Source organism: Petromyzon marinus, chromosome 75, assembly GCF_048934315.1.
Source record: "Petromyzon marinus isolate PM22_M1 ecotype Great Lakes invasive population chromosome 75, UKy_Petmar_22M1.pri1.0, whole genome shotgun sequence".
Taxonomy (NCBI): domain Eukaryota; kingdom Metazoa; phylum Chordata; class Hyperoartia; order Petromyzontiformes; family Petromyzontidae; genus Petromyzon; species Petromyzon marinus.
In genome coordinates, this window is record NC_133741.1 from 5,796,198 (window position 1) to 5,808,862 (window position 12,665).

The 12,665-nt window shown below is 60.4% G+C and overlaps 1 protein-coding gene across 1 annotated transcript in view; it reads right to left on the reverse strand.

Moving 5' to 3' along the window:
* The window catches only part of LOC116936977 (chromodomain-helicase-DNA-binding protein 4-like), a 133,579-nt gene that overhangs the window by 91,425 nt on the left and 29,489 nt on the right, over nucleotides 1-12,665 (reverse strand). The window contains 2 exon segments of the mRNA XM_076056454.1: nucleotides 10,762-10,962; nucleotides 12,253-12,444. Coding sequence (XP_075912569.1) covers nucleotides 10,762-10,962; nucleotides 12,253-12,444 — 393 coding nt within the window.

A 12,665-nucleotide genomic window follows, 5' to 3' on the forward strand; every position in this document is an offset into this window, starting at 1 on the left:
GTGTCTCAGTGTCTCAGTGTCTCAGTGTCTCGGTGTCTCGGTGTCTCGGTGTCTCGGTGTCTCGGTGTCTCGGTGTCTCAGTGTCTCGGTGTCTCAGTGTCTCAGTGTCTCAGTGTCTCGGTGTCTCGGTGTCTCGGTGTCTCGGTGTCTCGGTGTCTCAGTGTCTCAGTGTCTCAGTGTCTCAGTGTCTCGGTGTCTCGGTGTCTCGGTGTCTCGGTGTCTCGGTGTCTCAGTGTCTCAGTGTCTCAGTGTCTCAGTGTCTCGGTGTCTCGGTGTCTCGGTGTCTCAGTGTCTCAGTGTCTCAGTGTCTCGGTGTCTCGGTGTCTCAGTGTCTCAGTGTCTCAGTGTCTCGGTGTCTCAGTGTCTCAGTGTCTCGGTGTCTCGGTGTCTCGGTGTCTCGGTGTCTCAGTGTCTCGGTGTCTCGGTGTCTCGGTGTCTCAGTGTCTCGGTGTCTCAGTGTCTCAGTGTCTCGGTGTCTCGGTGTCTCAGTGTCTCGGTGTCTCAGTGTCTCAGTGTCTCAGTGTCTCGGTGTCTCGGTGTCTCAGTGTCTCAGTGTCTCAGTGTCTCAGTGTCTCAGTGTCTCGGTGTCTCAGTGTCTCGGTGTCTCGGTGTCTCGGTGTCTCGGTGTCTCGGTGTCTCAGTGTCTCGGTGTCTCGGTGTCTCGGTGTCTCAGTGTCTCGGTGTCTCGGTGTCTCGGTGTCTCGGTGTCTCGGTGTCTCGGTGTCTCGGTGTCTCAGTGTCTCAGTGTCTCAGTGTCTCGGTGTCTCGGTGTCTCAGTGTCTCAGTGTCTCAGTGTCTCAGTGTCTCAGTGTCTCAGTGTCTCGGTGTCTCGGTGTCTCAGTGTCTCAGTGTCTCAGTGTCTCAGTGTCTCGGTGTCTCAGTGTCTCAGTGTCCCAGTGTCTCAGTGTCTCAGTGTCTCGGTGTCTCGGTGTCTCAGTGTCTCAGTGTCTCGGTGTCTCGGTGTCTCGGTGTCTCGGTGTCTCGGTGTCTCAGTGTCTCAGTGTCTCGGTGTCTCAGTGTCTCGGTGTCTCGGTGTCTCAGTGTCTCAGTGTCTCGGTGTCTCGGTGTCTCGGTGTCTCAGTGTCTCAGTGTCTCGGTGTCTCAGTGTCTCAGTGTCTCGGTGTCTCGGTGTCTCAGTCAGTGTCTCGGTGTCTCGGTGTCTCGGTGTCTCGGTGTCTCGGTGTCTCAGTGTCTCAGTGTCTCAGTGTCTCAGTGTCTCGGTGTCTCGGTGTCTCAGTCGGTGTCTCAGTGTCTCAGTGTCTCAGTGTCTCAGTGTCTCAGTGTCTCGGTGTCTCGGTGTCTCAGTGTCTCAGTGTCTCGGTGTCTCGGTGTCTCAGTGTCTCAGTGTCTCAGTGTCTCAGTGTCTCAGTGTCTCAGTGTCTCAGTGTCTCAGTGTCTCAGTGTCTCGGTGTCTCAGTGTCTCGGTGTCTCGTTGTCTCGGTGTCTCGTTGTCTCGGTGTCTCGGTGTCTCGGTGTCTCGGTGTCTCGGTGTCTCAGTGTCTCAGTGTCTCAGTGTCTCGGTGTCTCGGTGTCTCAGTGTCTCGGTGTCTCGGTGTCTCAGTGTCTCAGTGTCTCGGTGTCTCGGTGTCTCGGTGTCTCGGTGTCTCGGTGTCTCAGTGTCTCAGTGTCTCGGTGTCTCAGTCGGTGTCTCAGTGTCTCAGTGTCTCGGTGTCTCGGTGTCTCGGTGTCTCAGTGTCTCAGTGTCTCAGTGTCTCAGTGTCTCGGTGTCTCGGTGTCTCGGTGTCTCGGTGTCTCGGTGTCTCAGTGTCTCAGTGTCTCGGTGTCTCGGTGTCTCGGTGTCTCGGTGTCTCGGTGTCTCAGTGTCTCAGTGTCTCGGTGTCTCGGTGTCTCAGTGTCTCGGTGTCTCGGTGTCTCGGTGTCTCGGTGTCTCGGTGTCTCAGTGTCTCGGTGTCTCAGTGTCTCGGTGTCTCGGTGTCTCAGTGTCTCGGTGTCTCAGTGTCTCAGTGTCTCGGTGTCTCAGTGTCTCGGTGTCTCGGTGTCTCAGTGTCTCGGTGTCTCAGTGTCTCAGTGTCTCAGTGTCTCGGTGTCTCGGTGTCTCGGTGTCTCGGTGTCTCGGTGTCTCGGTGTCTCAGTGTCTCAGTGTCTCGGTGTCTCGGTGTCTCGGTGTCTCGGTGTCTCAGTGTCTCAGTGTCTCGGTGTCTCAGTGTCTCAGTGTCTCGGTGTCTCGGTGTCTCGGTGTCTCGGTGTCTCGGTGTCTCAGTGTCTCGGTGTCTCGGTGTCTCGGTGTCTCAGTGTCTCGGTGTCTCAGTGTCTCAGTGTCTCGGTGTCTCGGTGTCTCAGTGTCTCAGTGTCTCGGTGTCTCAGTGTCTCAGTGTCTCGGTGTCTCAGTGTCTCAGTGTCTCGGTGTCTCAGTGTCTCAGTGTCTCGGTGTCTCAGTGTCTCAGTGTCTCAGTGTCTCAGTGTCTCGGTGTCTCAGTCAGTGTCTCGGTGTCTCAGTGTCTCAGTGTCTCGGTGTCTCGGTGTCTCAGTGTCTCAGTGTCTCGGTGTCTCGGTGTCTCAGTGTCTCAGTGTCTCAGTGTCTTAGTGTCTCGGTGTCTCGGTGTCTCAGTGTCTCGGTGTCTCGGTGTCTCAGTGTCTCAGTGTCTCAGTGTCTCGGTGTCTCAGTGTCTCAGTGTCTCAGTGTCTCAGTGTCTCGGTGTCTCGGTGTCTCAGTGTCTCAGTGTCTCAGTGTCTCAGTGTCTCGGTGTCTCGGTGTCTCAGTGTCTCAGTGTCTCAGTGTCTCAGTGTCTCGGTGTCTCGGTGTCTCAGTGTCTCGGTGTCTCGGTGTCTCAGTGTCTCGGTGTCTCGGTGTCTCAGTGTCTCAGTGTCTCACTGTCTCGGTGTCTCGGTGTCTCGGTGTCTCGGTGTCTCAGTGTCTCGGTGTCTCAGTGTCTCGGTGTCTCGGTGTCTCGGTGTCTCGGTGTCTCGGTGTCTCGGTGTCTCGGTGTCTCGGTGTCTCGGTGTCTCGGTGTCTCGGTGTCTCGGTGTCTCGGTGTCTCAGTGTCTCGGTGTCTCAGTGTCTCGGTGTCTCAGTGTCTCAGTGTCTCAGTGTCTCGGTGTCTCGGTGTCTCAGTGTCTCGGTGTCTCGGTGTCTCGGTGTCTCGGTGTCTCGGTGTCTCGGTGTCTCGGTGTCTCGGTGTCTCAGTGTCTCAGTGTCTCGGTGTCTCAGTGTCTCAGTGTCTCAGTGTCTCAGTGTCTCGGTGTCTCAGTGTCTCAGTGTCTCGGTGTCTCGGTGTCTCAGTGTCTCAGTGTCTCGGTGTCTCGGTGTCTCAGTGTCTCGGTGTCTCGGTGTCTCGGTGTCTCGGTGTCTCAGTGTCTCAGTGTCTCGGTGTCTCAGTGTCTCAGTGTCTCGGTGTCTCGGTGTCTCGGTGTCTCGGTGTCTCAGTGTCTCGGTGTCTCGGTGTCTCGGTGTCTCGGTGTCTCGGTGTCTCAGTGTCTCGGTGTCTCGGTGTCTCGGTGTCTCGGTGTCTCAGTGTCTCGGTGTCTCAGTGTCTCGGTGTCTCAGTGTCTCAGTGTCTCGGTGTCTCAGTGTCTCAGTGTCTCAGTGTCTCAGTGTCTCGGTGTCTCAGTGTCTCGGTGTCTCAGTGTCTCAGTGTCTCGGTGTCTCGGTGTCTCGGTGTCTCGGTGTCTCGGTGTCTCGGTGTCTCGGTGTCTCGGTGTCTCGGTGTCTCGGTGTCTCGGTGTCTCGGTGTCTCGGTGTCTCAGTGTCTCAGTGTCTCGGTGTCTCAGTCAGTGTCTCGGTGTCTCAGTGTCTCGGTGTCTCGGTGTCTCAGTGTCTCAGTGTCTCAGTGTCTCAGTGTCTCGGTGTCTCGGTGTCTCAGTGTCTCAGTGTCTCAGTGTCTCAGTGTCTCGGTGTCTCGGTGTCTCGGTGTCTCAGTGTCTCAGTGTCTCAGTGTCTCAGTGTCTCGGTGTCTCGGTGTCTCGGTGTCTCGGTGTCTCGGTGTCTCGGTGTCTCGGTGTCTCGGTGTCTCGGTGTCTCGGTGTCTCGGTGTCTCGGTGTCTCGGTGTCTCAGTGTCTCAGTGTCTCGGTGTCTCAGTCAGTGTCTCGGTGTCTCAGTGTCTCGGTGTCTCGGTGTCTCAGTGTCTCAGTGTCTCAGTGTCTCAGTGTCTCGGTGTCTCGGTGTCTCAGTGTCTCAGTGTCTCAGTGTCTCAGTGTCTCAGTGTCTCGGTGTCTCGGTGTCTCGGTGTCTCGGTGTCTCGGTGTCTCGGTGTCTCGGTGTCTCGGTGTCTCAGTGTCTCAGTGTCTCGGTGTCTCAGTGTCTCGGTGTCTCGGTGTCTCAGTGTCTCAGTGTCTCGGTGTCTCAGTGTCTCGGTGTCTCAGTGTCTCAGTGTCTCGGTGTCTCGGTGTCTCGGTGTCTCGGTGTCTCGGTGTCTCGGTGTCTCAGTGTCTCAGTGTCTCGGTGTCTCGGTGTCTCAGTGTCTCTGTGTCTCAGTGTCTCAGTGTCTCTGTGTCTCTGTGTCTCAGTGTCTCAGTGTCTCAGTGTCTCAGTGTCTCAGTGTCTCAGTGTCTCGGTGTCTCGGTGTCTCGGTGTCTCAGTGTCTCGGTGTCTCAGTGTCTCAGTGTCTCGGTGTCTCGACCGATCGAGCCACAACGCGTCATTCGCCGGGAACCTTTCCACTCGTGGACAAACTCGACAAAGCAACACGGCCACAAAGCGCTGACTAGCCGGTAGGCGTCTCACCTGGGGTGAGATCTCACGCACCGAGTCACCGAGTCACTCACCGAGTCACTCACCGAGCCACCGAATCACTCACCGAGTCACTCACCGAGCCACCAAGTGACTTGGTGAGTGACTCACCGAGTGACTCACCAAGTCACTCACCGAGTGACTCACCGAGTCACTCACCGAGTCACCGAGTGAGTCACCGAGTCACTCACCGAGTCACTCACCGAGTCACCGAGTGACTCACCGAGCCACTCACCGAGTCACTCACCGAGTCACTCACTGAGTCACCGAGTCACTCACCGAGTCACCGAGTGACTCACCGAGCCACTCACCGAGCCACTCACCGAGTCACCGAGTCACTCATCGAGTCACCGAGTCACTCACCGAGTCACTCACCAAGTTACTCACCGAGTCACCGAGTGAGTCACCGAGTCACTCACCGAGTCACTCACCGAGTCACCGAGTGACTCACCGAGCCACTCACCGAGCCACTCACTGAGCCACTCACCGAGTCACCGAGTCACTCATCGAGTCACCGAGCCACTCACCGAGTCACTCACCGAGTTACTCACCGAGCCACCGAGTCACTCACCGAGTCACTCACCGAGTCACTCACCGAGCCACCGAATGACTCACCGAGTCACTCACCGAGTCACTCACCGAGTCACTCCCCGAGTCACCGAGTGACCAACCAGGCCAACGACTGACTGACTGAGCCACCGATTAACCGACTGAGCCACCAAGCCACCGACTGAGCCACCGAGCCACCGAGTCACTGAGCCACCGACTGAGCCACCGAGCCACCGAGCCACCGACTGAGCCACCGAGCCACCGACTGAGCCACCGAGCCACCGAGCCACCGAGCCACCGACTGAGCCACCGAGCCACCGAGCCACCGAGCCACCGACTGAGCCACCGAGCCACTGAGCCACCGAGCCACCGACCGAGCCACCGAGCCACCGAGCCACCGACTGAGCCACCGAGCCACCGAGCCACCGAGCCACCGACTGAGCCACCGAGCCACCGAGCCACCGAGCCACCGAGCCACTGAGCCACCGACTGAGCCACCGAGCCACCGAGCCACCGACCGAGCCACCGAGCCACCGAGCCACCGACTGAGCCACCGAGCCACCGACTGAGCCACCGAGCCACCGAGCCACCGAGCCACCGACTGAGCCACCGAGCCACCGAGCCACCGAGCCACCGACTGAGCCACCGAGCCACCGAGCCACCGAGCCACCGACTGAGCCACCGAGCCACCGAGCCACCGAGCCACCGAGCCACTGAGCCACCGACTGAGCCACCGAGCCACCGAGCCACCGACCGAGCCACCGAGCCACCGAGCCACCGACTGAGCCACCGAGCCACCGACTGAGCCACCGACTGAGCCACCGAGCCACCGAGCCACCGACCGAGCCACCGAGCCACTGAGCCACCGAGCCACCGACTGAGCCACCGAGCCACCGACTGAGCCACCGACTGAGCCACCGAGCCACCGAGCCACCGACCGAGCCACCGAGCCACCGAGCCACCGAGCCACCGAGCCACCGAGCCACCGAGCCACCGAGCCACCGAGCCACCCTTCCTTCAGCAGAATGCTTTTTTTAACATTCATGAACTCAATTGTGTTCGGAGGCAATTCGAAAACCAAGGGACGTAGACGCTTAGCCATCATCGCTGTCACGGCTTACCTCACGTGGGATATCATGCAGGGGGGTGGCAAAGGGTGGTGAGATATCCGACCTGGGGGCGACAACACAGCGTTACTACCAACGCAATGACCCACCGAGCCAACAACCAAATGACCCAGCCACCGAACGAGCCACCGAGCGACAGGGGGAGTCAGCCGGCGGTGTGAGTGGACTGGTGGCCACGGGAGGTGATGACAGGGGGAGTCAGCCTGCAGTGTGAGTGGACTGGTGGCCACGGGAGGTGATGACAGGGGGAGTCAGCCTGCAGTGTGAGTGGACTGGTGACCACGGGAGGTGATGACAGAGGAGTCAGCCTGCAGTGTGAGTGGACTTGTGGCCACGGGAGGTGATGACAGGGGGAGTCAGCCTGCAGTGTGAGTGGACTGGTGACCACGGGAGGTGATGACAGAGGAGTCAGCCTGCAGTGTGAGTGGACTGGTGGCCACGGGAGGTAATGACAGGCGAGTCAGCCTGCAGTGTGAGTGGACTGGTGACCACGGGAGGTGATGACAGGGGAGTCAGCTGTGAGTGTGAGTGGACTGGTGGCCACGGGAGGTAATGACAGGGGAGTCAGCCTGCAGTGTGAGTGGACTGGTGACCACAAGAGGTGATGACAGGGGAGTCAGCCTACAGTGTGAGTGGACTGGTGGCCATGGGAGGTAATGACAGGGGAGTCAGCTGTGAGTGTGAGTGGACTGGTGACCACGGGAGGTGATGACAGGTGAGTCAGCCTGCAGTGTGAGTGGACTGGTGACCACTGGAGGTAGTGACAGCGGAGTCAGCCTGCAGTGTGAGTGGACTGGTGGCCACGGGAGGTGATGACAGGGGGAGTCAGCTGGCGGTGTGAGTGGACTGGTGGCCACGAGAGGTAGTGACAGGGCGAGTCAGCCGGCAGTGTGAGTGGACTGGTGGCCTCAGCCTGCAGTGTGAGTGGACTGGTGGCCACGGGAGGTGATGACAGAGGAGTCAGCCTGCAGTGTGAGTGGACTGGTGGCCACGGGAGGTGATGACAGAGGAGTCAGCCTGCAGTGTGAGTGGACTGGTGGCCTCAGCCTGAAGTGTGAGTGGACTGGTGGCCACGGGAGGTAGTGACAGGGTGAGTCAGCCAACAGTGTGAGTGGACTGGTGGCCACTGGAGGTAATGACAGGTGAGTCAGCCTGCAGTGTGAGTGGACTGGTGGCCACGGGAGGTAGTGACAGGGTGAGTCAGCCTGCAGTGTGAGTGGACTGGTGGCCCACGGGAGGTAGTGACAGGGGAGTCAGCCTGCAGTGTGAGTGGACTGGTGGCCTCAGCCTGCAGTGTGAGTGGACCGGTGACCACGGGAGGTAGTGACAGGGGGAGTCAGCTGTGAGTGTGAGTGGACTGGTGACCACGGGAGGTGATGACAGGTGAGTCAGCCTGCAGTGTGAGTGGACTGGTGACCATGGGAGGTAGTGACAGGGGGAGTCAGCCTGCAGTGTGAGTGGACTAGTGGCCACGGGAGGTGATGACAGAGGAGTCAGTCTGCAGTGTGAGTGGACTGGTGGCCACGGGAGGTGATGACAGGGGAGTCAGCCTGCAGTGTGAGTGGACTGGTGGCCACGGGAGGTGATGACGGGAGAGTCAGTCTGCAGTGTGAGTGGACTGGTGACCACGGGAGGTGATGACAGGAGAGTCAGCCTGCAGTGTGAGTGGACTGGTGGCCACGGGAGGTGATGACAGGTGAGTCAGCCTGCAGTGTGAGTGGACTGGTGGCCACGGGAGGTGATGACAGGAGAGTCAGCCTGCAGTGTGAGTGGACCGGTGACCATGGGAAGTAATGACAGGGCGAGTCAGCCTACAGTCTGAGTGGACTGGTGGCCACGGGAGGTAATGACAGGGGAGTCAGCCTGCGGTGTGAGTGGACTGGTGGCCTCTGGAGGTAATGACAGGTGAGTCAGTCTGCAGTGTGAGTGGACTGGTGGCCACTGGAGGTGATGACAGGTGAGTCAGCCTGCAGTGTGAATGGACTGGTGGCCACGGGAGGTGATGACAGGGCGAGTCAGCCTACAGTGTGAGTGGACTGGTGGCCACGGGAATTAGTGACAGGGGGAGTCAGCTGTGAGTGTGAGTGGACTGGTGGCCACGGGAGGTCGTGACAGGTGAGTCAGCCTGCGGTGTGAGTGGACTGGTGGCCTCTGGAGGTAATGACAGGTGAGTCAGCCTGCAGTGTGAGTGGACTGGTTGCCACGGGAGGTAATGACAGGGGAGTCAGCCTGCAGTGTGAGTGGACTGGTGACCACGGGAGGTAGTAACAGGGGAGTCAGCCTGCCGTGTGAGTGGACTGGTGGCCACGGGAGGTAATGACAGGGGAGTCAGCCTGCAGTGTGAGTGGACTGGTGACCACGGGAGGTGATGACAGGGGAGTCAGCCTGCAGTGTGAGTGGACTGGTGACCACGGGAGGTGATGACAGGGGGAGTCAGCCAACAGTGTGAGTGGACTGGTGGCCTCAGCCTGCAGTGTGAGTGGACTGGTGGCCACGGGAGGTGATGACAAGGGGAGTCAGCCAACAGTGTGAGTGGACTGGTGGACACGGGAATTAGTGACAGGGGGAGTCAGCCTGCAGTGTGAGTGGACCGGTGACCACGGGAGGTGATGACAGGGGGAGTCAGCCTGCAGTGTGAGTGGACTGGTGGACACGGGAATTAGTGACAGGGGGAGTCAGCCTGCAGTGTGAGTGGACCGGTGACCACGGGAGGTGATGACAGGTGAGTCAGCCTGCAGTGTGAGTGGACCGGTGACCACCACAATATTTGCTGTGCTCGCGAGATGGCGAACGGCGTGGGGGGCCGCCCTGGGGGGGGAGGGGGGAGGGGGGGTGGGGAGGGGGGGTGGGTGGGATGGGTGGGCCCTCCATCCAGCAGCTGATTGGCCACAACGCGTCAGGGGGTGTGGCCTTCTGTGGGCAGACTGACAGAGCCACCGAGCCACTGACTGACTGAGCCAGCGAGAGACCGACCAAGCCACTGACCGACCGAGCCAGCAAGCCACTGACTGACTGAGCCAGCGAGCCACTGACTGACCGAGCCACCAAGCCACTGACCGACTAAGCCAGCGAGCCACTGACTGACCGAGCCACCGAGCCACTGACCGACTAAGCCAGCGAGCCACTGACTGACCGAGCCACCGAGCCACTGACCGACTAAGCCAGCGAGCCACTGACTGACCGAGCCACCGAGCCACTGACCGACTATGCCAGCGAGCCACTGACTGACCGAGCCACCGAGCCACTGACCGACTAAGCCAGCGAGCCACTGACTGACCGAGCCACCGAGCCACTGACCGACTATGCCAGCGAGCCACTGACTGACCGAGCCACCGAGCCACTGACCGACTAAGCCAGCGAGCCACTGACTGACCGAGCCACCGAGCCACTGACCGACTATGCCAGCGAGCCACTGACTGACCGAGCCACCGAGCCACTGACCGACTGAGCCACCGAGGGACCGACTGAGCCACTGACTGACTGAGCCACCGAGCCACCGAACCACCGAGTGACCAACCAATCCACCAAGCGACCCACCGAGCCACTGAGCCACCGACCGAGCCACCGAACTACCGAGCCACCAACCAAGAGACCAAACGAACCACCAAGCGACCGAGCCACCGATCCAACGAGTGACCGAGCGAGCGAGCGAGTCGACCACCGAGCGACCAAGCGAGCGACCGAGCGAGTCGCCCACCGAGCCTCCGAGCCACCGAGCGAGCGAGCGAGCAAACCACCGAGCGAGCCAGCGAGCCACTGACCGACTGAGCCACCGAGAGACCGACCGAGCCACCGATCCAACGGGCGAGCGAGCGAGTCGCCCACCGAGCGAGCGACCGAGCAAGTCGCCCACCGAGCGACCGAGCGAGTCGCCCAACGAGCGAGCGAGCGAGCCACTGAGCCACCGAGCGACTGAGCGAGCCACCGATCCAACGAGCGACCGAGCGAGTCGCCCACCGAGCGAGCGAGCGAGTCGCCCAACGAGCGAGCGAGCGAGCGAGCCACTGAGCCACCGAGCGACTGAGCGAGCCACCGATCCAACGAGCGACCGAGCGAGTCGCCCACCGAGCGAGCGACCGAGCGAGTCACTGAGCGAGCCACCGAGCGAGTGAGCGAGTCACTGAGTGAGCCACCGAGCGACCGAGCGAGTCACTGAGCGAGTCACCGAGCGAGCGAGCGAGTCACTGAGCGAGCCACCGAGCGAGCGAGTCACTGAGCGAGCCACCGAGCGAGCGAGTCACTGAGCGAGCCACCGAGCGAGCGAGTCACCGAGCGAGTCACTGAGCGAGCCACCGAGCGAGTCGCCGAGCCACCGAGCGAGCGAGCGAGTCACTGAGCGAGCCACCGAGCGAGTCGCTGAGCCACTGAGTGAGCCACCGAGCGAGCGAGCGAGCCACCTTGATGCGGAAGGGCTTCTTGCCGGCGCGTCCGACACCGCCGTCGAAGGAGAAGTCATGTTGCCGCACGACCCCGCGGCTGTGGCGGTCGCCCGTGTAAGTGACGACATAGAAGCCTGGGGCCCAGGCCTCAAACTCACGCTCCCAGTTGATGATGGTGGAGAGGGGGGCGCTGACGAGGAAGGGCCCCTTGGAGTGGCCCTGGGGGGTGCACGGTCACAGCAACCACAACAAACAACAACCACCATCATCACAACAACCACCATCACAACCATCACAACAACAACAACAACAACCATCACAACAACAACCATCACAATAACCACCATCACCACAACCACCACAACAACAACCACCATCACCACCACAACCACTATCACAACCACCACAACAACCACCATCACAACCATCACAACAACAATCACCATCACAACCATCACAACAACAACAACAACCATCACCACAACCACAACAACAACCACAACAACCACCATCACCACAACAACAACCATCACCACAACCACCACAACAACCACAACAACCACCATCACCACAACAACCACCATCACCACAACCACCACAACAACCACAACAACCACCACCACCTCCACAACAACCATCAACACAACCACCACAACAACCACAACAACCATGGTATCCGCCACAAATACCACCATCACCACCCACCCACTCACCCACCCACTCACTCACCCACCCACTCACGTACCCACCCAGCCACCCACTCACCTACCCATCCACTCACCCACTCACCTACCCACCCACTCACCTACCCACCCACTCACCTACCCACCCACTCACCTACCCACTCACCCAACCACTCACCCACCTACTCACCTACCCACCTACCCACCCACTCACCTACCTACCCACCCACCCACCCACCTACCCACTCACCCACCCACTCACCTACACACCCACCCACCCACTCACCTACCCACCCACCCACCTACCCACCCACTCACCCAACCACTCACCCACCCACTCACCTACCCACTCACCCACTCACCCACCCAGCCACCCACCTACCCACCCACTCACCCACTCACCCACCCACTCACCCACCCAACCACATACCCACCCACTCACCCACCCACTCACCCACCCACCCACTCACCAACCTACCCACCCACTCACCTACCCACCCACCCACTCACACACCCACTCACTCACCAACCTACCCACCCATCCACTCACCTACCCACCCACTCACCCACCCACCCACTCACCAACCTACCCACCTACCCACTCACTCACCCACTCACCCACCCACTCACCCACCCACTCACCTACCCACCCACCCACCTACCCACATAACCACCCACTCACCTACCCACCCACCTACCCACCCACTCACCTACCCACCCACCAACCTACCCACCCACTCACCAACCCACCCACTCACCCACCCACCCACCTACCCACTCACCCACCCACCAACCCACTCACCCACCCACCCACCCAGCCACCCACCTCCTTGTAGAGTGAGTACAGGAACACGATAGTCTGCACCGTTTTGCCCAATCCCATCTCGTCGGCCAGGATGGTGTCCGTGCCCTGCGCCCAGGAGAATCTCAGCCAGTTGAGGCCCTCCAGCTGGTAGGGGTGTAGCAATCCGCCGGTAGACGTCACCCAGAGCGGTTGCTCGTCGTACTTTACCGTGGGCTACGCGGGGAGAGTCGGTGGGTGACAGGGGGTGGGTGGGTGGGTACTGTGGGTGGGTGGGTGGGTACTGTGGGTGGGTGGGTACTGTGGGTGCTGTGGGTGGGTACTGTGGGTGGGTGGGTACTGTGGGTGGGTACTGTGGGTGGGTACTGTGGGTGGGTGGGTACTGTGGGTGGGTACTGTGGGTGGGTACTGTGGGTGGGTACTGTAGACGTCACCTA